The 26,328-nt window shown below is 49.2% G+C and overlaps 1 protein-coding gene across 1 annotated transcript in view; it reads right to left on the bottom strand.

Annotated features, from left to right (window-relative positions):
• Nucleotides 1-1,585: 1,585 nt before the first annotated feature.
• LOC143826206 (serine protease 27-like) overlaps nt 1,586-26,328 on the bottom strand; it is a 54,672-nt gene continuing 29,929 nt past the window's right edge. Inside the window, exons 2-6 of the mRNA XM_077314878.1 lie at nt 8,078-8,107; nt 6,954-7,116; nt 5,267-5,538; nt 3,406-3,575; nt 1,586-2,506 (exon numbers count right to left, since the gene is read on the bottom strand). Of these exons, the coding sequence (XP_077170993.1) occupies nt 2,210-2,506; nt 3,406-3,575; nt 5,267-5,538; nt 6,954-7,116; nt 8,078-8,107 (932 nt within the window). The 3' untranslated portion in view covers nt 1,586-2,209. The remainder of the gene's footprint in view (nt 2,507-3,405; nt 3,576-5,266; nt 5,539-6,953; nt 7,117-8,077; nt 8,108-26,328) is intronic.

Raw genomic sequence — 26,328 nt, 5'->3', positions numbered from 1 at the left:
GCATCCCGTGTTTAACCTTGAGCAAATGAAGCTGCTTTCTACTGAGTCAGACCATCCCAGCGCTGTCTTAAACAGAGTTACCCCTAGGGTTGCCAACCTGTCACTCACAACCCTCAGGAGGAGCTTCTGGGCATAGCCTTAGGTGGGACTTCATCATGAATGCTGAAGAGGTAGAAGTGACATCACAGCATCAGCAATACACTGCCCTGAGCCCGCTCTCTGGGAGGGCCGTATAAAAGTCTGACCAATTAATAAATGCAACAAAATTAGCGTCCAATAGCACCTTCAAATTGCACAAAGATTTATTCAAGGTTTCAGACAGAGGTCTTTCACATGGCCTACAACCAGATCCTTTCACAGGAGAGGCCAGGAATTGAAACCAGGACTTTCTGCATGTCAAGATGTTCTGTCCTCAAGCTAAAGCAGCACCTTCAGTGACAGGACTGTGAAGCATGCAGCTGTTTGCATTTCATATGCTGATGTCACTGAACATGCTGATAAACTCCCCTGTTATTTTGATCTTCTTTCCTTATGGCTTAAAGACTGGAAGCCCAGGAGGGGTGAGGATTTTCAAAGCTGGAGGAGCCTCATTGAATTTTCAAGACCTGGCAGATCAGTCTGCAACCTCTTGCACAAAAGCCATGTGTACAGTTTGCCGAATTACAGGAAAAGGAGAATGTTCTGAAAAGCTGGAACAGGCGAGCCCTGGAGCATGTTTTGAACTTTCGCTTGCTGTGTCTTTCCAGCTCAGTGGAACACAATGTCCAAGCATTTAGCAAAAGGATGCTTTTTTTTTTTTAATGAAAGAAACAAATGAGTACAGATAAGGTCAAAACATAGTAGAAAGGGGGTGAGTTATGAGTTACAAAAGAATACTCAGCCAACACTCCTTCTTCAGGGTATTTTTGAGGACCACTTTTAAGATCAAATTTTTAGATATTAAAATATCAATGGCTGATAGCAATAGTGAAACGATACTAAAACCATTGTACTGATCAATATTAGTAAAGGATAGGTTGACTATTCAGATAATCCTTATCCATTGTTCCTCTTAATATTTGTGAAACAGCCCTGGGGGTGGAGAGTGTCCTGGCTGTCCGAGTTGGAATAGGGCCAATCAGGGTGCCGCCAGCAAAGCTAGCCGCACCCTGATTGGCCCTGCACCTACAGCTCCCGCCTTCCCTCCCTGGACGCTAGCCACTTTGCTCTCAAACGCTGCAGGAGCCAGCATGTATGAGAGAGACACAGAGAGCCATGCCAAGCTGCAACCCAGCCCTGATTACCTGCTATGGTTCCTGCTGAGAGAGAGAGAGAGAGAGAGAGAGAGAGAGAGAGAGAGAGAGAGAGAGAGAGAGAGAGAGAGAGAGAGAGATCTGCGCCCGCCGGTGTCCCCTGGGTCCTAGCACCCATTGCATGCCTGGTTGCAATGGGCTTTCTTGCTAGTTTTGTATAAGTGGTATCTTGCTGGTTTGGGGAGAAGGTTCTTGGCCATTAGTGTCCCATGTGCATTTTTCTCCTTCTGTAATCTTCAAACACTGTGTTTCTTTCAGCCACCATTGTGTGCCATTAAAGATTCACAAACACAAATATGCAAGAGTTTTATTCATATCTGACATTTTGCAAGACGTACATACACCACACACTCAACTGGATGCTAACTGGATCCCATTTTAAATACGCTGGACGGAAGAGTCCTGAGAATAGCAGCCTAGACAGACATAGACTGATGCTTAAAAGGAGAAAAAGTGCTGACCTCACCATGCTATCTAATTGTCTTCTTGCTGCCCCTTGCAGGGTCTTCTCTTCTTTGTACACCAGACATTGCCTTTTTCAACAGTAACAATGTAGGAGAACCTTGGTCTCTAGGCCCTGTTTGTTGGTCCTCTAGGGCAACTTGATGGCCGTGTGTGAAAGGATGCTGGGCTAGATGGAGAACTAGATGAAAGAGGTAGAAAATTAGTAGGCTAGGTGAGAGAAGATGCTGCCTGGGTCACCTGACAAGGAGCAGGGCACCAAATCATCATGGCCAAGACATTCACATCCACTGCATTTGTATCAACTTCTGCAAACATACACTAAGGATGAGTGGAGGCCAGACATGAGAATACTGGGTTGATGAACTAAGGAATGACTGGGAAATAGGAAGGTGGTGAGAAGAGGGACAACCCCACACCATATGTCCACCTGTAGCTTCTTCCTTCCCCAGATCCTATGCCAAGACCTGATTAAGGATCCATGCTAAGACCAGCAACAGAGTAGTGATGAAGAAAGGTAGTCCCATCCCATTGGTTCTGCCAGCACCGAGATTCTTGACCTTGATGTTACCCGGGCTAGGCTGAGTAAATTCCATATCAGGGATATGCCAACGAATCCAGCCCTGGTAGGCAGTCAGGCGGATGTACACACCAGGACGGTTCCTCTCGGCACAGCCTTCTCCCCAACTCACAATACCAGCCAAGAGCCACTCCTTGTTGATCTTGCACATCAGTGGTCCACCAGAGTCACCCTATGGAGACACAAGATCGTGAGATGTCTGGACCCCTTACTGAAGAAAACCAGATCTGTGTGCACTTTAAATTGTCAAGGAAGGAGGATCTTCTGCGTTTTGTTTTGACTCTGGGTAGAGGTTTCTATCACATCTACATGATCCTTGGTGGAGGCGAGGGACGATGATGATGTTAGCCATTCAGTCGTGTCCAACTCTTGGTGATCTATGGGTCAACTGTCACTACGTTTTTCAATCTTCAATCTTTTAGTTGTAGAATGCTCTGGCCAGTGTCCATTGTGATTGTGTCTAACCACCCTGTTCTTTGTTGGCCTGGTTTCCTTTTACCAATGGCCAGTGCTATCAAAAATTGATCTCTCCATTGAGAGAGACCAATACTCATTAGAGAAGCAGTAAATCTAGATGGTTTGGGGAGTGGTGTGAGCACTGACTCAGTTTCTCCTGCCTACAACTGTAGTTCAATTTTTTAAAATTTGATTTCAAATATATTTTAAATGGCCAATCGTCTTTTGAATGTATGGCCATATTTCTGTTAGTAATCTAATTATCATGCAGTTTAACGCCAATGGTCTGAAAAATTAACATGTGTATTTGTTTAAGTGCAATTTAATACCCAGAGAGGGAACTGCTCTCTTCAGAATGCATACATATTTCCTAAATGGCACCCCTAACTCACTATGATATTTTAACAGCTGGAAAGGACCCCGAAGAAAAAATATGTGGAGCTCATAGGCCTCAGTGTAGCCATAGCAACCAGAATACCCAGTTGGTGGCTGTAATTCTAGACCAAGAATCTGAGAGGGCTATGGATAGGATGAGGGAAAGACCTCTTCCATGTGATCTGGGAGGGGAAGGTAGATTACAAGGAAAGATGGGCCTTGAAGATGGCAATCTTCTACCTTGCACGTGTCCTTCATGCCCTCAGCATACCCGGCACACATCATGTCATCCTGGATGTTTTTTGGGGGTAAATTCTGGCCCATGTCAATGCTGTAGAGTCTCCTGCAGGTCTGGGTGTCTATTATGGGCACCAGGAGTTTCTGGAGCTTCTTTGGAGCTGGTAGATCCTCTGCAATGGAGAACACAAAGCAATGGGCAGGGAACATAGGAAGAGGTGTTCAAGAAAGATGCTGGTCTTTCGGCCAGTAAGAGTAGTGGTTGGTGGGAATGTGGGGGGTCTCAAACTGGGGCTCCCAGCACTAACTCCATGCCTTGAAGGTGCCACACAGACTAGCCCTGCCATCTAACACCACCAGGCCAGGTGACCGCCCTGCTTCCTAGGTCCAATAAATGCTTGAGAGACCATTCTTCAGTCTGAGCAAAGCCTCTATGGAGAAGACTTTGCTGCTTTTCCATGTGTTTGTTATTTAATAGCTGACCACATGCCTGCAATCCTCGCTTTCAGATCACCAGCTCATGACTTTCAGCTATCCAGCCAGTGGCATATCTTGGATTATATCACCCTATACTTTGCCTTATTGCTAATTATACAACTTGGCCCATGTCTACCCTGGACAATGCTACTCACCTAAAGTTGCCAGGTCCTCCTTGGCCATTGGAAGTGGATGTGGGAATAGGGTTACCAGATCCAGGTTGGGAAGCACCTGGAGATCTGGGGATGGAGCCTGGGGGAGACAGGGACCTCAGTGGGGTACAATGCCATAGAATCCACCTGCCAAATCATCCATTTTCTCCAGGGGAAATGCCCTATTTAGTCTGGAGATGAGCTATAAATTTAGGGGATCCCCAGGTTCCACCTGGAGGCTGGTACACTATGCAGGGTCCCCTGGACCGTAAGCAGGCCATTCCCAAGATCCCAAACCTGACTGCGTGCAGCCAGGCCCCAGCATGAACCTGACACTCTAAGTTATAGGCACGAGGTGAAAAACAAGAAAGCAGGATTCTAAGTTAGCAGAAGGGAATTCAGGGCTCTATAGTTTGTATCAAGCTCTATAGGGGGTAGGATTTGTCAAGTTCCTAAGCAAATTGCATGTCCTTGCATTCACACCACGGTTGACTGGAATCTTTTCATTTCAGCGTAAGAAAACAGTGTTGTTTTTTTCTTCAATCTTACAACTGTCCAGTAAATGTTATGGAGAAGATGCATTTGATTCATGATAGGAATGCAGCAACATGTTTTGTTTTTTTGCTGTGCATAGGAACATCAGTCGACTGTGCTCCCTTGGGACCCACTGAGTTATACATGTCCTTCTCTTCACAAAAGCTTATCCTGCGAGAAGAGTTTCAAGGTTTTGTACAAGACTCCAGTGGTTTCGCTGCCACAGAATAACATGGCTGTCCTTCCCTAAGAGTTCCATATTTTTAATGGACATGTGACTGCTTACCTGCACCCATGAAACACCAAAATTGGCTCTGTGTCTTGAGAAGCTCAGGGCAAAAGGGACCTTCTCAAGAGCTTCTCAAGACCCAGAGCCAATTTTGGTGTTTCCCAGCTAAGCAACCTTCCCTCTTGCCCCCAGAGAAGCGAACACAGAACTACTCGTTCAGTCTCCTTTAAGCCCCATCCAGAAGGAATAAAAGAAATACAACAAAGCGGCACACTTCCCTCCCTCCAAAGTGGGAGATTGCACCAGTGTTATCTCTGACACTGCAGAGACTCTGCAGCTATCTCACCATCCTCATGTGACAGACATCCATGACTGGCTCTGCCAGGTTGTGAGCTTCAGCCACAGAAAGAGCTGAAACATCTGGGCAGGATGAAAGTTCTCTACCAGCTTTAGTCCATCCCCCCATACTTACGTCCCTCACTGATATCTCCCCAGCCTGTGACCCAGCACTTCATGCCTGGGGGAAAGTGTACGCTGGCTGCAGGCAGACAGATTGGTATGATGTAGTTGGTGAACCCAACTGGTCGAGCCAATCGCACCAAGGCGATGTCTCCGCTCGTGGCTTCTCCTGCATATCGGGGGTTTCGGATGATTTCTCCAACCCCGATAGATAGCTTGTGGGGCCAGGAGTTCTCCAGTGTGTTGGCTCCCAAGAGCACGTTGAATTGAGATGGATGGCTGTTCCTGTGGGTGGGTGGATGAGGAACAGGGCTAAGTTCATATACAGTCTGTTAGGGGGAATTAAGAGGGGGTTGGATGTTATCAGGAGCAAGGACTGAGAGGCAAGCAAGAAGACAGGTCAAATTTGACAACGGAGAGAACAATGTTGTGTTGCAAACCCCTGAAAGCACTGCGAGGGGTAGAGACTGACATCGTTGTCACGTGATGCCACTACATCACTTCAGGCCACATGACCACAAGTGACCTCACAATATCATGGAACACTCTAGGCATTTTCCAGACCGCTACAGAGATTGAGGGGTAGGGTTTGTAGATAATCACCCATGGTCGTGACATTGATAATGTCACAGAATTGACATTGTGGCATCACAGAAGGCCAATTCTTTTCCCCTCCCTTTTGTTCCCACAGCTCTACTGAATAGCAGCAGGAGACCAGAGCTAGGATTACCATTTTCCCATTCCAATTGGGGATCTCCTGCTTTGAGCCCCAAACCGCTGCCAGGTCTGGTAGTGTGGCAAAGGAAAATACGACCAAACGAAATCACTGTCACAGTGGCAGTATGATCGCATTTCCAGAACAAATTCCCAAATCAATGTCATGCCACTCTAGGATTCAGCAGCAACTCTTTGGTAAGGCCATAGAGTTTCCAGTGAATTTTAGAACAGCATGACGTCACTTTCAGGTTTGCCCCAGAAATGACATCATGCCATTGGTGCAAGTGCCACAGCACTGATAAAGCTGTTCTGACCGAGCAGTAAATTCCGGGCTCTCACCTACCTCACAGGGCATCTTTTGTGAGGAAAGGGAAGGGAAGGTAATTGTAGGCTGCTTTGAGACTCCTGTTAGAGAAAAGCGGCATATAAGTACCAACTCTTCTTCTTCTCCTAGTCTTCTAGACTACCCAACGCACTGTGCTCTTGAGATGTGACTGACTTCAATGGCAGGCTAGTGTCTGAAAGGAGCATAATATGTGAAGAAGAATCTATGTGCTACAAAGCTACAAATATCAATAGTGCTGGTATGCAGGATTCTGCCTTATAGCACTGTTGCGGAAAAATCCAGTAATATACAACAGGTTGTAGAACTAAATGAAGAGAGGACATATCATAGAATCATAGAATCATAGAGTTGGAAGGGGCCATACAGGCCATCTAGTCCAACCCCCTGCTCAATGCAGGGTCAGCCCAAAGCATCCTAAAGCACCCAAGAAAAGTGTGTATCCAACCTTTGCTTGAAGACTGCCAGTGAGGGGGAGCTCACCACCTCCTTAGGCAGCCTATTCCACTGCTGAACTACTCTGACTATGAAAAAGTTTTTCCTAATATCGAACCCTTTGGCACCTAGAGCAGGAAATGGGACCTTTGTAAGGCCTTTCAGCTTTTCAGTCCCAGTTCTTTTTTGGTTCCGGCATACTCACGGTTGAAAGCAGTGTGCTGCCGTCACAACCCAGTCGTTGGAGATGAGGGCCCCTCCGCACACGTGCTTGCCCATCTTCCTCAAGCTGACCTGCCATGGCCATTCACCTTCCACAGAGTCTTCTCCCCCCACATTCCTGTTGAGGATCATGGGTCGCCCGCATACTACGGAAAGCAAGAAACCGAGAGGGGGTTACATTACATACACTGTGCTCTCGGAATGTTGGTTTTCGGTGCCCACTTGTCTGTGAGGGACAGGGAATGCTTAAGGCAGGGACACCAAGTTGGGTGAGTTTATGGTGCTCTGGGAATTTTGAGAAAGAATAGTGGGTGCCATCACTCTACCGTGGTGAGGACAATTACAAAACTTCCTTCTGAGGACCAAGCTAACTGTGGAAGCCAACTCGTGACAGTCACACGTTCACCTTAGCATTTTAAATTTATTTTAAGTTGCCACAAGGCAAGGGTCTGATCCTGATTGAGCCCTTGGCGTGGAGTTCTTCTGGCCCACGCACACATATGGCTGTTTGACTCTGGGAAAGATGTGGGGGGTGGAGATAGCTCCGGACCACAGATCCAATCAGGATTGGTCCCTCGTGGCATTTCAAAACTGCTTTGAAATGGTGAAGGGACATTCATGATAAGCACAGGTTTGCTGGCATGTTATGATAGGGGCAGCTATTTCCAAATGGACACTCACTACAGACCCAAAGGTGATACCTCAGTGGGGCAGGGGGTCTTTTGAATCACTCCCACCTCCAATATCCTAGCTGCAAGCCAGGACTGACTCTTTGCTTGTCAGGGGGTACTTTAGCTAAGAAAGTAGTAGGGCACAGGAAACATATTAGTGAGCCCACATTAAAGAGACCAGTCCCTGGGTGGGGGATCCCCCAGTTTTACAGCTTATATTCAGATGACAGAGATCAGGTCCTTGGAGGAAATGGCTGCTTTGGAAGGTGGAATCCATAGCATTTTGTTCCATTGAGGTCCTTCCCCACTCCAAATTCCACCTACTCCTGCCTCCACCTCAAAAGTCTCCAGATATTTTCCAACCCGGAGCTGGCAACCCATGCCCACAATGGAGACAATTGATTTAAGGACCTGTTTGGGTTCCGGAAAAACTCACCTCTCTGGGAACGAATTATTTGGTGATTACCTGTAATGGAAAAGGAATAATCAGCGTGTGACCCACTACAATCCAGGAAAAAGTATGCAATCAGTTGTTATCATGAATTATTATTCATTTGGGCTACACTAGATGTTTATTTTGAAAGAGGCATATGCTCTCCAGAGACCTGTTTGAGGAGTCTTACAACTGAAACCCTTAGAACACAAACACTAAAAGGAACGCCACTAAAAGAAGCGGATAACGTCAAAACAAGTCACTACAAACCAAGCTGACACCATTAAAACAAAGTTGGGGTGACAATGGTGTGAAATACACATCTGAATCTGCACAGAGCTTTTATTCCAATCCCAGGCTTTTTCAATCCCTGCCATCTACACTGAATGCAATTTCCATTTTGATTTTGGGTGTAAAATTTTCCCTCTGCAACAAACAGGATTGATCCAGAGTGAACCTACCGTTCCCCCGCGATGTCCTGGAGTGGATATAGCCCTTAATATTTGAAAAATCTGCATGAATGAGTGAGCAGCTGTCTGCTTCCCCTGAAATAACTTACTGCTGAGCCTCCAATGCTGTAGAAAAGTTCTGATTGGCCAGGGCATCAGGTCAAAGGCTTCCTCATTCCCAGGTTGCAAGGCTTCCAGCCGTAACTTCTCTAGGCAGAAGCTCCAGAAGCCCTAACTTCTCTCAGCAGATATTTGCTCTTGGATTTATTCCCCCTCCTCTGCTGTCTCCAAATCTCTCCTCCCCCCATTCAAGAAAAGAAAGAGGCTCCTGCTGTGCTTGGCTCCCCCTCCCCCTCCTTCTGAGCTTCCCTAATCACATGCAGAACACTTTTCTGTTTCAATGGGGAGGGGTGGGATAGAGGAAGACCTGAGTTCAAAACCATCTGAATTCTTCAGGATTCACAATGGAATAAACAAAGTAAGGGCAGAATCAGTCCTTGCTGAGTCACATGGGCAAGCCCAAGCAAGTACGTTGCATGTAGTTAATAGGATAATGCTGCAACACTGAAGTAGCCAATCTTCTTGGATTATATTCTGACATCATAAGGCATTTTGTAGCTGATTCCTCCCCTTCTATGGCAGCCATTTTGTACCTGACTCCTCCCCTCCCCTAGGCAGCCATTTTGTAGCTGACACCTCCCCTTCCCTAGGCAGCCATTTTGAAGCTGATTCCTCCCCTCCCCTAGGCAGCCATTTTGTAGCTGACTCCTCCCCTTCCAATGCAGCCATTTTGTAGCTGATTCCTCCCTTTCCCTAGGCAGCCATTTGTTAGCTGACTCATCCCCTTCCCTAGGTATTCATTTATGCTGCCTCCTCCCTTCTTATAGCAGCCATTTAGTTGCTGACTCATGGCAGCCATTTAGTAGCTGACACCTCCCCATTCCTAGGCAGCCATTTTGTAGCTGATTCCTCCCCTCCACTAGGCAGCCCTTTTGTAGCAGACCCCTCCCCTTCCCTACGTAGCAATTTATGCTGACTCCTCCCTTCTCATGGCAGCCATTTTGTAGCTGACTCGTACCCCCTTTTCATTGCAGGCATTCTGAAGCTGACACAATCCCTTCCCTAGGTAGCAATTTATGCTGACTCCTCCCCTTCTATGGCAGCCATTCTGTAGCTGACACTTCCCCTTCTATGGCAGCCATTTTGTAGCCGACCCCTCCCCTTCTATGGCAGCCATTTTGTAGCTGACTCCTCCCCTTCTATGGCAGACATTTTGTAGCTGACTCCTCCCCACTCCTAGGCAGTCATTTTGTAGCTGACTCCTACCCTTCTATGGCAGCTATTTTTAGCTGACTCCTCCCCTTCCCTAGCCAGCCATTTTGTAGCTGATTCCTCCCCTTCCCTAGGAAGCCATTTTGTAGCTGACTCCTCCCCTCCCCTGGGCAGCCATTTTGAAGCTGATTCCTCCCCTTCTATGGCAGCCAATTTGTAGCTGACTCCTCCCCTTCTCTTTCCAGCCATTTCAAAGCTGACTCATGGCAGCCATTTTGTAGCTGACTCCTCCCGTTTCCCTAGGCAGCCATTTGGTAGCTGACTCCTCCCTTCCCCTAGGCAGACATTTTGAAGCTGATTCCACCCCTTCTATGGCAGCCATTTGTAGCTGACTCCTCCCCTTCTCTTTCCAGCCATTTCAAAGCTGACTCATGGCAGCCATTTTGTAGCTGACTCCTCCCCTCTCCTAGGCAGCCATTTTGTAGCTGACTCCTCCCCTTCTATGGCAGCCATTTTGTAGCTGACTCCTCCCTTCCCCTAGGCAGCCATTTTGTAGCGGACTCCTCCCTTCCCCTAGGTAGCCATTTTGTAGCTGACTCCTCCCCTCTCCTAGGCAGCCATTTTATAGCTGACTCCTCCCCTTCTATTGCAGCCATTTTGTAGCTGACTCCTCCCCTTCTATGGCAGACATATTGTAGCTAACTCCTACCCTCTCCTAGGCAGCCATTTTGTAGCTGACTCCTCCCCTTATATGGCAGCCATTTTGTAGCTGACTCAACCCTTCCCCTAGGCAGCTATTTTGTACCTGACTCCTCCCCTTCTATGGCAGACATTTTGTAGCTGACTCCTCCCCTCTCCTAGGCAGCCATTTTGGAGCTGACTCCTCCCCTCCCTAGGCAGGCATTTTGTAGCTGACTCCTCCCTTTTCCTAGGCAGCCATTTTGTAGCTTACCCCTCCTCTTCTATGGCAGCTATTTTAGCTGACTCCTCCCCTTCTATGGCAGCCATTTTGCACTTGACTCTTCCCCTTCTCATTGCAGCCATTTTGTAGCTGACTCCTCCCCTTCTATGGCAGCCGTTTTGTAGCTGACTCCTCCCCTTCTATGGCAGACATTTTGTAGCTAACTCCTACCCTCTCCTAGGCAGCCATTTTGTAGCTGACTCCTCCCCTTATATGGCAGCCATTTTGTAGCTAACTCCTACCCTCTCCTAGGCAGCCATTTTGTAGCTGACTCCTCCCTTCTATGGCAGCCATTTTGTAGCTGACTGAACCCTTCCCCTAGGCAGCCATTTTGTAGCTGACTCCTCCCCTTCTATGGCAGACATTTTGTAGCTGACTCCTCCCCTCTCCTAGGCAGCCATTTTGGAGCTGACTCCTCACCTCCCTAGGCAGCCATTTTGTAGCTGACTCGTCCCCTCCCCTAGGCAGCCATTTTGTAGCTCACTACTCCCTTCCCCTAGGCAGCCATTTTGTAGCTTACCCCTCCCCTTCTATGGCAGCTATTTTAGCTGACTCCTCCCCTTCTATGGCAGCCATTTTGTAGCTGACTCCTCCCCTTCTATGGCAGCCATTTTGTAGCTGACTCCTCCCCTTCTATGGCAGACATTTTGTAGCTAACTCCTACCCTCTCCTTGGCAGCCATTTTGTAGCTGACTCCTCCCCTTATATGGCAGCCATTTTGTAGCTAACTCCTACCCTCTCCTAGGCAGCCATTTTGTAGCTGACTCCTCCCTTATATGGCAGCCATTTTGTAGCTGACTGAACCCTTCCCCTAGGCAGCCATTTTGTAGCTGACTCCTCCCCTTCTATGGCAGACATTTTGTAGCTGACTCCTCCCCTCTCCTAGGCAGGCATTTTGGAGCTGACTCCTCACCTCCCTAGGCAGCCATTTTGTAGCTGACTCCTCCCCTCCCCTAGGCAGCCATTTTGTAGCTTACCCCTCCCCTTCTATGGCAACTATTTTAGCTGACTCCTCCCCTTCTATGGCAGCCATTTTGCATTTGACTCATCCCCTTCTCATTGCAGCCATTTTGTAGCTAACTCATGGCAGCCATTTTGTACCTGATTCCTCCCCTTCCCTAGGCAGCCATTTTGAATTTGATTCCTCCCCTACCCTAGGCAGCCATTTTGTAGCTGACTCCTCCCTTCCCCTAGGTAGCCATTTTGTAGCTGACTCCTCCCCTTCTCATTGCAGCCATTTTGTAGCTGACTCCTCCCCTTCTCATTGCAGCCATTTTGAACCTGACTCATGGCAGCCATTTTGTAGCTGACTCCTCCCCTTCCCTAGGCAGCCATTTTGAAGCTGATTACTCCCCTCCCCTAGTCAGCCATTTTGTAGCTGACTCCTCCCTTCCCCTAGGCAGCCATTTTGTAAATGACTCCTGCCCTTCTCATTGCAGCCATTTTGTAGTTGACTCATGGAAGCCATTTTGTAGCTGACTCCTCCCCTTCCTTAGGCAGCCATTTTGTAGCTGACTCCTCCCTTCCCCTAGGCAGCCATTTTGTAGCTGACTCCTCCCCTTCTATGGCAGCCATTTTGTAGCTGACAACTCCCCTTCTATGGCAGACATTTTGTAGCTAACTCCTACCCTCTCCTAGGCAGCCATTTTGTAGCTGACTCCTCCCCTTATATGGCAGCCATTTTGTAGCTAACTCCTACCCTCTCCTAGGCAGCCATTTTCTAGCTGACTCCTCCCCTCCCCTAGGCAGCCATTTTGTAGCTGACTCCTCCCCTTCTATGGCAGCTATTTTTTGCTGACTCCTCCCCTTCCCTAGCCAGCCATTTTGTAGCTGATTACTCCCCTCCCCTAGTCAGCCATTTTGTAGCTGACTCCTCCCTTCCCCTAGGCAGCCATTTTGTAAATGACTCCTGCCCTTCTCATTGCAGCCATTTTGTAGTTTACTCATGGCAGCCTTTTTGTAGCTGACTCCTCCCCTTCCTTAGGCAGCCATTTTGTAGCTGACTTCTCCCTTCCCCTAGGCAGCCATTTTATAGCTGACTCCTCCCTACTCCTAGGCAGCCATTTTGTAGCTGACTCCTCCCTTCCCCAAGGCAGCCATTTTGTAGCTGACTCCTCCCCTTCTATGGCAGCCATTTTGCACTTGACTCCTCCCCTTCTCATTAGAGCCATTTTGTAGCTAACTCATGGCAGCCATTTTGTACCTGATTCCTCCCCTTCCCTAGGCAGCCATTTTGAATCTGATTCCTCCCCTACCCTAGGCAGCCATTTTGTAGCTGACTCCTCCCCTTCTATGGCAGCCATTTTTAGCTGACTCCTCCCCTTCTATGGCAGACATTTTGTAGCTGACTCCTCCCCTTCCCTAGGCAGCCGTTTTGAAGCTGATTACTCCCCTCCCCTAGTCAGCCATTTTGTAGCTGACTCCTCCCCTTCTCATTGCAGCCATTTTGTAGTTGACATGGGAGCCATTTTGTAGCTGACTCCTCCCCTTCTATGGCAGCCATTTTGTAGCTGACTCCTCCCCTTCTATGGCAGACATTTTGTAGCTAACTCCTACCCTTCTATGGCAGCCATTTTGTAGCTGACTCCTCCCCTTCTTTGGCAGCCATTTTGTAGCTGACTCCTCCCCTTCTATGGCAGACATTTTGTAGCTAACTCCTCCCATTCCCTAGGCAGCCATTTTGAATCTGATTCCTCTCCTACCCTAGGCAGCCATTTTGTAGCTGACTCCTCCCTTCCCCTAGGTAGCCATTTTGTAGCTGACTCCTCCCCTTCTTTGGCAGCCATTTTGTAGCTGACTCCTCCCCTTCCCTAGGCAGCCATTTTGAAGCTGATTACTCCCCTCCCCTAGTCAGCCATTTTGTAGCTGACTCCTCCCTTCCCCTAGGTAGCCATTTTGTAGCTGACTCCTCCCCTTCTTTGGCAGCCATTTTGTAGCTGACTCCTCTCCTACCCTAGGCAGCCATTTTGTAGCTGACTCCTCCCTTCCCCTAGGTAGCCATTTTGTAGCAGACTCCTCCCCTTCTCATTGCAGCCATTTTATAGTTGACTCATGGCAGCCATGTTGTAGCTGACTCCTCCCCTCCCTTAGGCAGCCATTTTGTAGCTGACTCCTCCCTTCCCCTAGGCAGCCATTTTATAGCTGACTCCTCCCTACACCTAGGCAGCCATTTTGTAGCTGACTCCTCCCTTCCCCAAGGCAGCCATTTTGTAGCTGACTCCTCCCCTTCTATGGCAGCCATTTTGTAGCTGACTCCTCCCTTCCCCTTGGCAGCCATTTTGTAGCTGACTCCTCCCCTTCTATGGCAGCCATTTTGTAGCTGACTCCTCCCCTTCTATGGCAGACATTTTGTACCTAACTCCTACCCTCTCCTAGGCAGGCATTATGTATCTGACTCCTCCCCTTCTATGGCAGCCATTTTGTAGCTGACTGAACCCTACCCCTAGGCAGCCATTTTGTAGCTGACTCCTCCCCTTCTTTGGCAGACATTTTGTAGCTGACTCCTCCCCTTCTATGGCAGCTATTTTTTGCTGACTCCTCCCCTTCCCTAGCCAGCCATTTTGTAGCTGATTCCTCCCCTTCCCTAGGAAGCCATTTTCTAGCTGACTCCTCCCCTCCCCTAGGCAGCCATTTTGAAGCTGATTCCTCCCCTTCTATGGCAGCCATTTTGTAGCTGACTCCTCCCCTACTCTTTGCAGCCATTTCAAAGTTGAATCATGGCAGCCATTTTGTACCTGACTACTCCACTCTCCTAGGCAGCCATTTTGTAGCTGACTCCTCCCCTTCTATGACAGCCATTTGCACCTGACACCTCCACTTCCATTGCAGCTATTTTGTAGCTGTCCCCTCCCCTTCTATGGCAGCCATTTTGTAGCTGACTCATCCCCTTCTCATTGCAGCCATTTTGAAGCTGATTACTCCCCTCCCCTAGTCAGCCATTTTGTACCTGACTCCTCCCCTTCTCATTGCAGCCATTTTGTAGCTGACTCATGGCAGCCATTTTGTAGCTGACTCCTCCCCTTCCCCTAGGCAGCCATTTTATAGCTGACTCCTCCCTACACCAAGGCAGCCATTTTGTAGCTGACTCCTCCCTTCCCCAAGGCAGCCATTTTGTAGCTGACTCCTCCCCTTCTATGGCAGCCATTTTGTAGGTGACTCCTCCCTTCCCCTAGGCAGCCATTTTGTAGCTGACTCCTCCCCTTCTATGGCAGCCATTTTGTAGCTGACTCCTCCCCTTCTATGGCAGACATTTTGTAGCTAACTCCTACCCTCTCCTAGGCAGCCATTATGTATCTGACTCCTCCCCTTCTATGGCAGCCATTTTGTAGCTGACTCAACCCTTCCCCTTGGCAGCCATTTTGTAGCTGACTCCTCCCCTTCTTTGGCAGACATTTTGTAGCTGACTCCTCCCCTTCTATGGCAGCTATTTTTTGCTGACTCCTCCCCTTCCCTAGCCAGCCATTTTGTAGCTGATTCCTCCCCTTCCCTAGGAAGCCATTTTGTACCTGACTCCTCCCCTCCCCTAGGCAGCCATTTTGAATCTGATTCCTCCCCTACCCTAGGCAGCCATTTTGTAGCTGACTCCTCCCTTCCCCTAGGCAGCCATTTTATAGCTGACTCCTCCCTACACCTAGGCAGCCATTTTGTAGCTGACTCCTCCTTTCCCCAAGGCAGCCATTTTGTAGCTGACTCCTCCCCTTCTATGGCAGCCATTTTGTAGCTGACTCCTCCCTTCCCCTAGGCAGCCATTTTGTAGCTGACTCCTCCCCTTCTATGGTAGCCATTTTGTAGCTGACTCCTCCCCTTCCCTAGGCAGCCATTTTGAAGCTGATTACTCCCCTCCCCTAGTCAGCCATTTTGTAGCTGACTCCTCCCTTCCCCTAGGTAGCCATTTTGTAGCTGACTCCTCCCCTTCTTTGGCAGCCATTTTGTAGCTGACTCCTCTCCTACCCTAGGCAGCCATTTTGTAGCTGACTCCTCCCTTCCCCTAGGTAGCCATTTTGTAGGAGACTCCTCCCCTTCTCATTGCAGCCATTTTATAGTTGACTCATGGCAGCCATGTTGTAGCTGACTCCTCCCCTCCCTTAGGCAGCCATTTTGTAGCTGACTCCTCCCTTCCCCTAGGCAGCCATTTTATAGCTGACTCCTCCCTACACCTAGGCAGCCATTTTGTAGCTGACTCCTCCCTTCCCCAAGGCAGCCATTTTGTAGCTGACTCCTCCCCTTCTATGGCAGCCATTTTGTAGCTGACTCCTCCCTTCCCCTTGGCAGCCATTTTGTAGCTGACTCCTCCCCTTCTATGGCAGCCATTTTGTAGCTGACTCCTCCCCTTCTATGGCAGACATTTTGTACCTAACTCCTACCCTCTCCTAGGCAGGCATTATGTATCTGACTCCTCCCCTTCTATGGCAGCCATTTTGTAGCTGACTGAACCCTACCCCTAGGCAGCCATTTTGTAGCTGACTCCTCCCCTTCTTTGGCAGACATTTTGTAGCTGACTCCTCCCCTTCTATGGCAGCTATTTTTTGCTGACTCCTCCCCTTCCCTAGCCAGCCATTTTTTAGCTGATTCCTCCCCTTCCCTAGGAAGCCATTTTCTAGCTGACTCCTCCCCTCCCCTAGGCAGCCATTTTGAAGCTGATTCCTCCCCTTCTATGGCAGCCATTTTGTAGCTGACTCCTCCCCTACTCTTTGCAGCCATTTCAAAGTTGAATCATGGCAGCCATTTTGTACCTGACTACTCCAATCTCCTAGGCAGCCATTTTGTAGCTGACTCCTCCCCTTCTATGACAGCCATTTGCACCTGACACCTCCACTTCCATTGCAGCTATTTTGTAGCTGTCCCCTCCCCTTCTATGGCAGCCATTTTGTAGCTGACTCATCCCCTTCTCATTGCAGCCATTTTGAAGCTGATTACTCCCCTCCCCTAGTCAGCCATTTTGTACCTGACTCCTCCCCTTCTCATTGCAGCCATTTTGTAGCTGACTCATGGCAGCCATTTTGTAGCTGACTCCTCCCCTTCCCCTAGGCAGCCATTTTATAGCTGACTCCTCCCTACACCAAGGCAGCCATTTTGTAGCTGACTCCTCCCTTCCCCAAGGCAGCCATTTTGTAGCTGACTCCTCCCCTTCTATGGCAGCCATTTTGTAGGTGACTCCTCCCTTCCCCTAGGCAGCCATTTTGTAGCTGACTCCTCCCCTTCTATGGCAGCCATTTTGTAGCTGACTCCTCCCCTTCTATGGCAGACATTTTGTAGCTAACTCCTACCCTCTCCTAGGCAGCCATTATGTATCTGACTCCTCCCCTTCTATGGCAGCCATTTTGTAGCTGACTCAACCCTTCCCATTGGCAGCCATTTTGTAGCTGACTCCTCCCCTTCTTTGGCAGACATTTTGTAGCTGACTCCTCCCCTTCTATGGCAGCTATTTTTTGCTGACTCCTCCCCTTCCCTAGCCAGCCATTTTGTAGCTGATTCCTCCCCTTCCCTAGGAAGCCATTTTGTACCTGACTCCTCCCCTCCCCTAGGCAGCCATTTTGAATCTGATTCCTCCCCTACCCTAGGCAGCCATTCTGTAGCTGACTCCTCCCTTCCCCTAGGCAGCCATTTTATAGCTGACTCCTCCCTACACCTAGGAAGCCATTTTGTAGCTGACTCCTCCTTTCCCCAAGGCAGCCATTTTGTAGCTGACTCCTCCCCTTCTATGGCAGCCATTTTGTAGCTGACTCCTCCCTTCCCCTAGGCAGCCATTTTGTAGCTGACTCCTCCCCTTCTATGGCAGCCATTTTGTAGCTGACAACTCCCCTTCTATAGCAGACATTTTGTAGCTAACTCCTACCCTCTCCTAGGCAGCCATTTTGTAGCTGACTCCTCCCCATATATGGCAGCCATTTTGTAGCTAACTCCTACCCTCTACTAGGCAGCCATTTTGTAGTTGACTCCTCCCCTTCTATGGCAGCCATTTTGTAGCTGACTCAACCCTTCCCCTAGGCAGCCATTTTGTAGCTGACTCCTCTCCTTCTATGGTAGCCATTTTGTCGCTGACTCCTCCCCTTCTATGGCAGCTATTTTTTGCTGACTCCTCCCCTTCCCTAGCCAACCATTTTGTAACTGATTCCTCCCCTTCCCTAGGAAGCCATTTTCTAGCTGACTCCTCCCCTCCCCTAGGCAGCCATTTTGTAGCTGACTCCTCCCCTTCTATGGCAGCTATTTTTTGCTGACTCCTCCCCTCCCTAGCCAGCCATTTTGTAGCTGATTACTCCCCTCCCCTAGTCAGCCATTTTGTAGCTGACTCCTCCCTTCCCCTAGGCAGCCATTTTGTAAATGACTCCTGCCCTTCTCATTGCAGCCATTTTGTAGTTTACTCATGGCAGCCATTTTGTAGCTGACTCCTCCCCTTCCTTAGGCAGCCATTTTGTAGCTGACTTCTCCCTTCCCCTAGGCAGCCATTTTATAGCTGACTCCTCCCTACTCCTAGGCAGCCATTTTGTAGCTGACTCCTCCCTTCCCCAAGGCAGCCATTTTGTAGCTGACTCCTCCCCTTCTATGGCAGCCATTTTGCACTTGACTCCTCCCCTTCTCATTAGAGCCATTTTGTAGCTAACTCATGGCAGCCATTTTGTACCTGATTCCTCCCCTTCCCTAGGCAGCCATTTTGAATCTGATTCCTCCCCTACCCTAGGCAGCCATTATGTAGTTGACTCCTTCCCTTCTATGGCAGCCATTTTTTAGCTGACTCCTCCCCTTCTATGGCAGACATTTTGTAGCTGACTCCTCCCCTTCCCTAGGCAGCCGTTTTGAAGCTGATTACTCCCCTCCCCTAGTCAGCCATTTTGTAGCTGACTCCTCCCCTTCTCATTGCAGCCATTTTGTAGTTGACATGGGAGCCATTTTGTAGCTGACTCCTCCCCTTCTATGGCAGCCATTTTGTAGCTGACTCATCCCCTTCTCATTGCAGCCATTTTGTAGTTTACTCATGGCAGCCATTTTGTAGCTGACTCCTCCCCTTCCTTAGGCAGCCATTTTGTAGCTGACTTCTCCCTTCCCCTAGGCAGCCATTTTATAGCTGACTCCTCCCTACTCCTAGGCAGCCATTTTGTAGCTGACTCCTCCCTTCCCCAAGGCAGCCATTTTGTAGCTGACTCCTCCCCTTCTATGGCAGCCATTTTGCATTTGACTCCTCCCCTTCTCATTAGAGCCATTTTGTAGCTAACTCATGGCAGCCATTTTGTAGCTGACTCCTCCCCTTCCCTAGGCAGCCATTTTGAAGCTGATTACTCCCCTCCCCTAGTCAGCCATTTTGGAGCTGACTCCTCCCTTCCCCTAGGCAGCCATTTTGTAAATAACTCCTGCCCTTCTCATTGCAGCCATTTTGTAGTTGACTCATGGCAGCCATTTTGTAGCTGACTCCTCCCCTTCCTTAGGCAGCCATTTTGTAGCTGACTTCTCCCTTCCCCTAGGCAGCCATTTTATAGCTGACTCCTCCCTACACCTAGGCAGCCATTTTGTAGCTGACTCCTCCCTTCCCCAAGGCAGCCATTTTGTAGCTGACTCCTCCCCTTCTATGGCAGCCATTTTGCACTTGACTCCTCCCCTTCTCATTGCAGCCATTTTGTAGCTTACTCATGGCAGCCATTTTGTACCTGATTCCTCCCCTTCCCTAGGCAGCCATTTTGAATCTGATTCCTCCCCTACCCTAGGCAGCCATTTTGTAGCTGACTCCTCCCTTCCCTTAGGCAGCCATTTTATAGCTGACTCCTCCCTACACCTAGGCAGCCATTTTGTAGCTGACTCCTCCTTTCCCCAAGGCAGCCATTTTGTAGCTGACTCCTCCCCTTCTATGGCAGCCATTTTGTAGCTGACAACTCCCCTTCTATGGCAGACATTTTGTAGCTAACTCCTACCCTCTCCTAGGCAGCCATTTTGTAGCTGACTCCTCCCCTTATATGGCAGCCATATTGTAGCTAACTCCTACCCTCTCCTAGGCAGCCATTTTGTAGTTGACTCCTCCCCTTCTATGGCAGCCATTTTGTAGCTGACTCAACCCTTCCCCTAGGCAGCCATTTTGTAGCTGACTCCTCCCCTTCTATGGCAGATATTTTGTAGCTGACTCCTCCCTTCTCCTAGGCAGCCATTTTGTCGCTGACTCCTCCCCTTCTATGGCAGCTATTTTTTGCTGACTCCTCCCCTTCCCTAGCCAGCCATTTTGTAACTGATTCCTCCCCTTCACTAGGAAGCCATTTTCTAGCTGACTCCTCCCCTCCCCTAGGCAGCCATTTTGTAGCTGACTCCTCCCCTTCTATGGCAGCTATTTTTTGCTGACTCCTCCCCTTCCCTAGCCAGCCATTTTGTAGCTGATTACTCCCCTCTCCTAGTCAGCCATTTTGTAGCTGACTCCTCCCTTCCCCTAGGCAGCCATTTTGTAAATGACTCCTGCCCTTCTCATTGCAGCCATTTTGTAGTTTACTCATGGCAGCCATTTTGTAGCTGACTCCTCCCCTTCCTTAGGCAGCCATTTTGTAGCTGACTTCTCCCTTCCCCTAGGCAGCCATTTTATAGCTGACTCCTCCCTACTCCTAGGCAGCCATTTTGTAGCTGACTCCTCCCTTCCCCAAGGCAGCCATTTTGTAGCTGACTCCTCCCCTTCTATGGCAGCCATTTTGCACTTGACTCCTCCCCTTCTCATTAGAGCCATTTTGTAGCTAACTCATGGCAGCCATTTTGTACCTGATACCTCCCCTTCCCTAGGCAGCCATTTTGAATCTGATTCCTCCCCTACCCTAGGCAGCCATTTTGTAGCTGACTCCTCCCCTTCTATGGCAGCCATTTTTAGCTGACTCCTCCCCTTCTATGGCAGACATTTTGTAGCTGACTCCTCCCCTTCTCATTGCAGCCATTTTGTAGTTGACATGGGAGCCATTTTGTAGCTGACTCCTCCCCTTCTATGGCAGCCATTTTGTAGCTGACTCCTCCCTTCCCCTAGGCATCCATTTTATAGCTGACTCCTCCCTACACCTAGGTAGCCATTTTGTAGCTGACTCCTCCCTTCCCCAAGGCAGCCATTTTGTAGCTGACTCCTCCCCTTCTATGGCAGCCATTTTGTAGCTGACTCCTCCCCTTCTATGTCAGACATTTTGTAGCTAACTCCTACCCTTCTATAGCAGCCATTTTGTAGCTGACTCCTCCCCTTCTATGGCAGCCATTTTGTAGCTGACTCCTCCCCTTCTATGGCTGACATTTTGTAGCTAACTCCTCCCCTTCCCTAGGCAGCCATTTTGAATCTGATTCCTCTCCTACCCTGGGCAGCCATTTTGTAGCTGACTCCTCCCTTCCCCTAGGTAGCCATTTTGTAGCTGACTCCTCCCCTTCTTTGGCAGCCATTTTGTAGCTGACTCCTCCCCTTCTTTGTCAGCCATTTTGTAGCTGACTCCTCCCCTTCCCTAGGCAGCCATTTTGAAGCTGATTATTCCCCTCCCCTAGTCAGCCATTTTGTAGCTGACTCCTCCCGTCCCCTAGGTAGCCATTTTGTAGCTGACTCCTCCCCTTCTTTGGCAGCCATTTTGTAGCTGACTCCTCTCCTACCCTAGGCAGTCATTTTGTAGCTGACTCCTCCCTTCCCCTAGGTAGCCATTTTGTAGCTGACTCCTCCCCTTCTCATTGCAGCCATTTTATAGTTGACTCATGGCAGCCATGTTGTAGCTGACTCCTCCCTTCCCTTAGGCAGCCATTTTGTAGCTGACTCCTCCCTTCCCCTAGGCAGCCATTTTATAGCTGACTCCTCCCTACACCTAGGCAGCCATTTTGTAGCTGACTCCTCCCATCCCCAAGGCAGCCATTTTGTAGCTGACTCCTCCCCTTCTATGGCAGCCATTTTGTAGCTGACTCCTCCCTTCCCCTAGGCAGCCATTTTGTAGCTGACTCTTCCCCTTCTATGGCAGACATTTTGTAGCTAACTCCTACCCTCTCCTAGGCAGCCATTATGTATCTGACTCCTCCCCTTCTATGGCAGCCATTTTGTAGCTGACTCAACCCTTCCCCTAGGCAGCCATTTTGTAGCTAACTCCTCCCCTTCTTTGGCAGACATTTTGTAGCTGACTCCTCCCCTTCTATGGCAGCTATTTTTTGCTGACTCCTCCCCTTCCCTAGCCAGCCATTTTGTAGCTGATTCCTCCCCTTCCCTAGGAAGCCATTTTCTAGCTGACTCCTCCCCTCCCCTAGGCAGCCATTTTGAAGCTGATTCCTCCCCTTCTATGGCAGCCATTTTGTAGCTGACTCCTCCCCTACTCTTTGCAGCCATTTCAAAGTTGAATCATGGCAGCCATTTTGTACCTGACTACTCCACTCTCCTAGGCAGCCATTTTGTAGCTGACTCCTCCCCTTCTATGACAGCCATTTGCACCTGACACCTCCCCTTCCATTGCAGCTATTTTGTAACTGTCCCCTCCCATTCTATGGCAGCCATTTTGAAGCTGACTCATCCCCTTCTCATTGCAGCCATTTTGAAGCTGATTACTCCCCTCCCCTAGTCAGCCATTTTGTAGCTGACTCCTCCCCTTCTATGGCAGCCATTTTGCACTTGACTCCTCCCCTTCTCATTAGAGCCATTTTGTAGCTAACTCATGGCAGCCATTTTGTACCTGATACCTCCCCTTCCCTAGGCAGCCATTTTGAATCTGATTCCTCCCCTACCCTAGGCAGCCATTTTGTAGCTGACTCCTCCCCTTCTATGGCAGCCATTTTTAGCTGACTCCTCCCCTTCTATGGCAGACATTTTGTAGCTGACTCCTCCCCTTCTCATTGCAGCCATTTTGTAGTTGACATGGGAGCCATTTTGTAGCTGACTCCTCCCCTTCTATGGCAGCCATTTTGTAGCTGACTCCTCCCTTCCCCTAGGCATCCATTTTATAGCTGACTCCTCCCTACACCTAGGTAGCCATTTTGTAGCTGACTCCTCCCTTCCCCAAGGCAGCCATTTTGTAGCTGACTCCTCCCCTTCTATGGCAGCCATTTTGTAGCTGACTCCTCCCCTTCTATGTCAGACATTTTGTAGCTAACTCCTACCCTTCTATAGCAGCCATTTTGTAGCTGACTCCTCCCCTTCTATGGCAGCCATTTTGTAGCTGACTCCTCCCCTTCTATGGCTGACATTTTGTAGCTAACTCCTCCCCTTCCCTAGGCAGCCATTTTGAATCTGATTCCTCTCCTACCCTGGGCAGCCATTTTGTAGCTGACTCCTCCCTTCCCCTAGGTAGCCATTTTGTAGCTGACTCCTCCCCTTCTCATTGCAGCCATTTTATAGTTGACTCATGGCAGCCATGTTGTAGCTGACTCCTCCCTTCCCTTAGGCAGCCATTTTGTAGCTGACTCCTCCCTTCCCCTAGGCAGCCATTTTATAGCTGACTCCTCCCTACACCTAGGCAGCCATTTTGTAGCTGACTCCTCCCATCCCCAAGGCAGCCATTTTGTAGCTGACTCCTCCCCTTCTATGGCAGCCATTTTGTAGCTGACTCCTCCCTTCCCCTAGGCAGCCATTTTGTAGCTGACTCTTCCCCTTCTATGGCAGACATTTTGTAGCTAACTCCTACCCTCTCCTAGGCAGCCATTATGTATCTGACTCCTCCCCTTCTATGGCAGCCATTTTGTAGCTGACTCAACCCTTCCCCTAGGCAGCCATTTTGTAGCTAACTCCTCCCCTTCTTTGGCAGACATTTTGTAGCTGACTCCTCCCCTTCTATGGCAGCTATTTTTTGCTGACTCCTCCCCTTCCCTAGCCAGCCATTTTGTAGCTGATTCCTCCCCTTCCCTAGGAAGCCATTTTCTAGCTGACTCCTCCCCTCCCCTAGGCAGCCATTTTGAAGCTGATTCCTCCCCTTCTATGGCAGCCATTTTGTAGCTGACTCCTCCCCTACTCTTTGCAGCCATTTCAAAGTTGAATCATGGCAGCCATTTTGTACCTGACTACTCCACTCTCCTAGGCAGCCATTTTGTAGCTGACTCCTCCCCTTCTATGACAGCCATTTGCACCTGACACCTCCCCTTCCATTGCAGCTATTTTGTAACTGTCCCCTCCCATTCTATGGCAGCCATTTTGAAGCTGACTCATCCCCTTCTCATTGCAGCCATTTTGAAGCTGATTACTCCCCTCCCCTAGTCAGCCATTTTGTAGCTGACTCCTCCCCTTCTATGGCAGCCATTTTGCACTTGACTCCTCCCCTTCTCATTAGAGCCATTTTGTAGCTAACTCATGGCAGCCATTTTGTACCTGATACCTCCCCTTCCCTAGGCAGCCATTTTGAATCTGATTCCTCCCCTACCCTAGGCAGCCATTTTGTAGCTGACTCCTCCCCTTCTATGGCAGCCATTTTTAGCTGACTCCTCCCCTTCTATGGCAGACATTTTGTAGCTGACTCCTCCCCTTCTCATTGCAGCCATTTTGTAGTTGACATGGGAGCCATTTTGTAGCTGACTCCTCCCCTTCTATGGCAGCCATTTTGTAGCTGACTCCTCCCTTCCCCTAGGCATCCATTTTATAGCTGACTCCTCCCTACACCTAGGTAGCCATTTTGTAGCTGACTCCTCCCTTCCCCAAGGCAGCCATTTTGTAGCTGACTCCTCCCCTTCTATGGCAGCCATTTTGTAGCTGACTCCTCCCCTTCTATGTCAGACATTTTGTAGCTAACTCCTACCCTTCTATAGCAGCCATTTTGTAGCTGACTCCTCCCCTTCTATGGCAGCCATTTTGTAGCTGACTCCTCCCCTTCTATGGCTGACATTTTGTAGCTAACTCCTCCCCTTCCCTAGGCAGCCATTTTGAATCTGATTCCTCTCCTACCCTGGGCAGCCATTTTGTAGCTGACTCCTCCCTTCCCCTAGGTAGCCATTTTGTAGCTGACTCCTCCCCTTCTTTGGCAGCCATTTTGTAGCTGACTCCTCCCCTTCTTTGTCAGCCATTTTGTAGCTGACTCCTCCCCTTCCCTAGGCAGCCATTTTGAAGCTGATTATTCCCCTCCCCTAGTCAGCCATTTTGTAGCTGACTCCTCCCGTCCCCTAGGTAGCCATTTTGTAGCTGACTCCTCCCCTTCTTTGGCAGCCATTTTGTAGCTGACTCCTCTCCTACCCTAGGCAGTCATTTTGTAGCTGACTCCTCCCTTCCCCTAGGTAGCCATTTTGTAGCTGACTCCTCCCCTTCTCATTGCAGCCATTTTATAGTTGACTCATGGCAGCCATGTTGTAGCTGACTCCTCCCTTCCCTTAGGCAGCCATTTTGTAGCTGACTCCTCCCTTCCCCTAGGCAGCCATTTTATAGCTGACTCCTCCCTACACCTAGGCAGCCATTTTGTAGCTGACTCCTCCCATCCCCAAGGCAGCCATTTTGTAGCTGACTCCTCCCCTTCTATGGCAGCCATTTTGTAGCTGACTCCTCCCTTCCCCTATGCAGCCATTTTGTAGCTGACTCTTCCCCTTCTATGGCAGACATTTTGTAGCTAACTCCTACCCTCTCCTAGGCAGCCATTATGTATCTGACTCCTCCCCTTCTATGGCAGCCATTTTGTAGCTGACTCAACCCTTCCCCTAGGCAGCCATTTTGTAGCTAACTCCTCCCCTTCTTTGGCAGACATTTTGTAGCTGACTCCTCCCCTTCTATGGCAGCTATTTTTTGCTGACTCCTCCCCTTCCCTAGCCAGCCATTTTGTAGCTGATTCCTCCCCTTCCCTAGGAAGCCATTTTCTAGCTGACTCCTCCCCTCCCCTAGTCAGCCATTTTGAAGCTGATTCCTCCCCTTCTATGGCAGCCATTTTGTAGCTGACTCCTCCCCTACTCTTTGCAGCCATTTCAAAGTTGAATCATGGCAGCCATTTTGTACCTGACTACTCCACTCTCCTAGGCAGCCATTTTGTAGCTGACTCCTCCCCTTCTATGACAGCCATTTGCACCTGACACCTCCCCTTCCATTGCAGCTATTTTGTAACTGTCCCCTCCCATTCTATGGCAGCCATTTTGAAGCTGACTCATCCCCTTCTCATTGCAGCCATTTTGAAGCTGATTACTCCCCTCCCCTAGTCAGCCATTTTGTACCTGACTCCTCCCCTTCTCATTGCAGCCATTTTGTAGCTGACTCATGACAGCCATTTTGTAGCTGACTCCTCCCCTTCCCTAGCCAGCCATTTTGTAACTGATTCCTCCCCTTCACTAGGAAGCCATTTTCTAGCTGACTTCTCCCCTCCACTAGGCAGCCATTTTGTAGCTGACTCCTCCCCTTCTATGGCAGCTATTTTTTGCTGACTCCTCCCCTTCCCTAGCCAGCCATTTTGTAGCTGATTACTCCCCTCCCCTAGTCAGCCATTTTGTAGCTGACTCCTCCCTTCCCCTAGGCAGCCATTTTGTAAATGACTCCTGCCCTTCTCAATGTAGCCATTTTGTAGTTTACTCATGGCAGCCATTTTGTAGCTGACTCCTCCCCTTCCTTAGGCAGCCATTTTGTAGCTGACTTCTCCCTTCCCCTAGGCAGCCATTTTATAGCTGACTCCTCCCTACTCCTAGGCAGCCATTTTGTAACTGACTCCTCCCTTCCCCAA

This window comes from Paroedura picta, chromosome 16, assembly GCF_049243985.1.
Source record: "Paroedura picta isolate Pp20150507F chromosome 16, Ppicta_v3.0, whole genome shotgun sequence".
Lineage (NCBI taxonomy): Eukaryota > Metazoa > Chordata > Lepidosauria > Squamata > Gekkonidae > Paroedura > Paroedura picta.
This window is presented reverse-complemented; position numbering and strand designations above follow the sequence as displayed.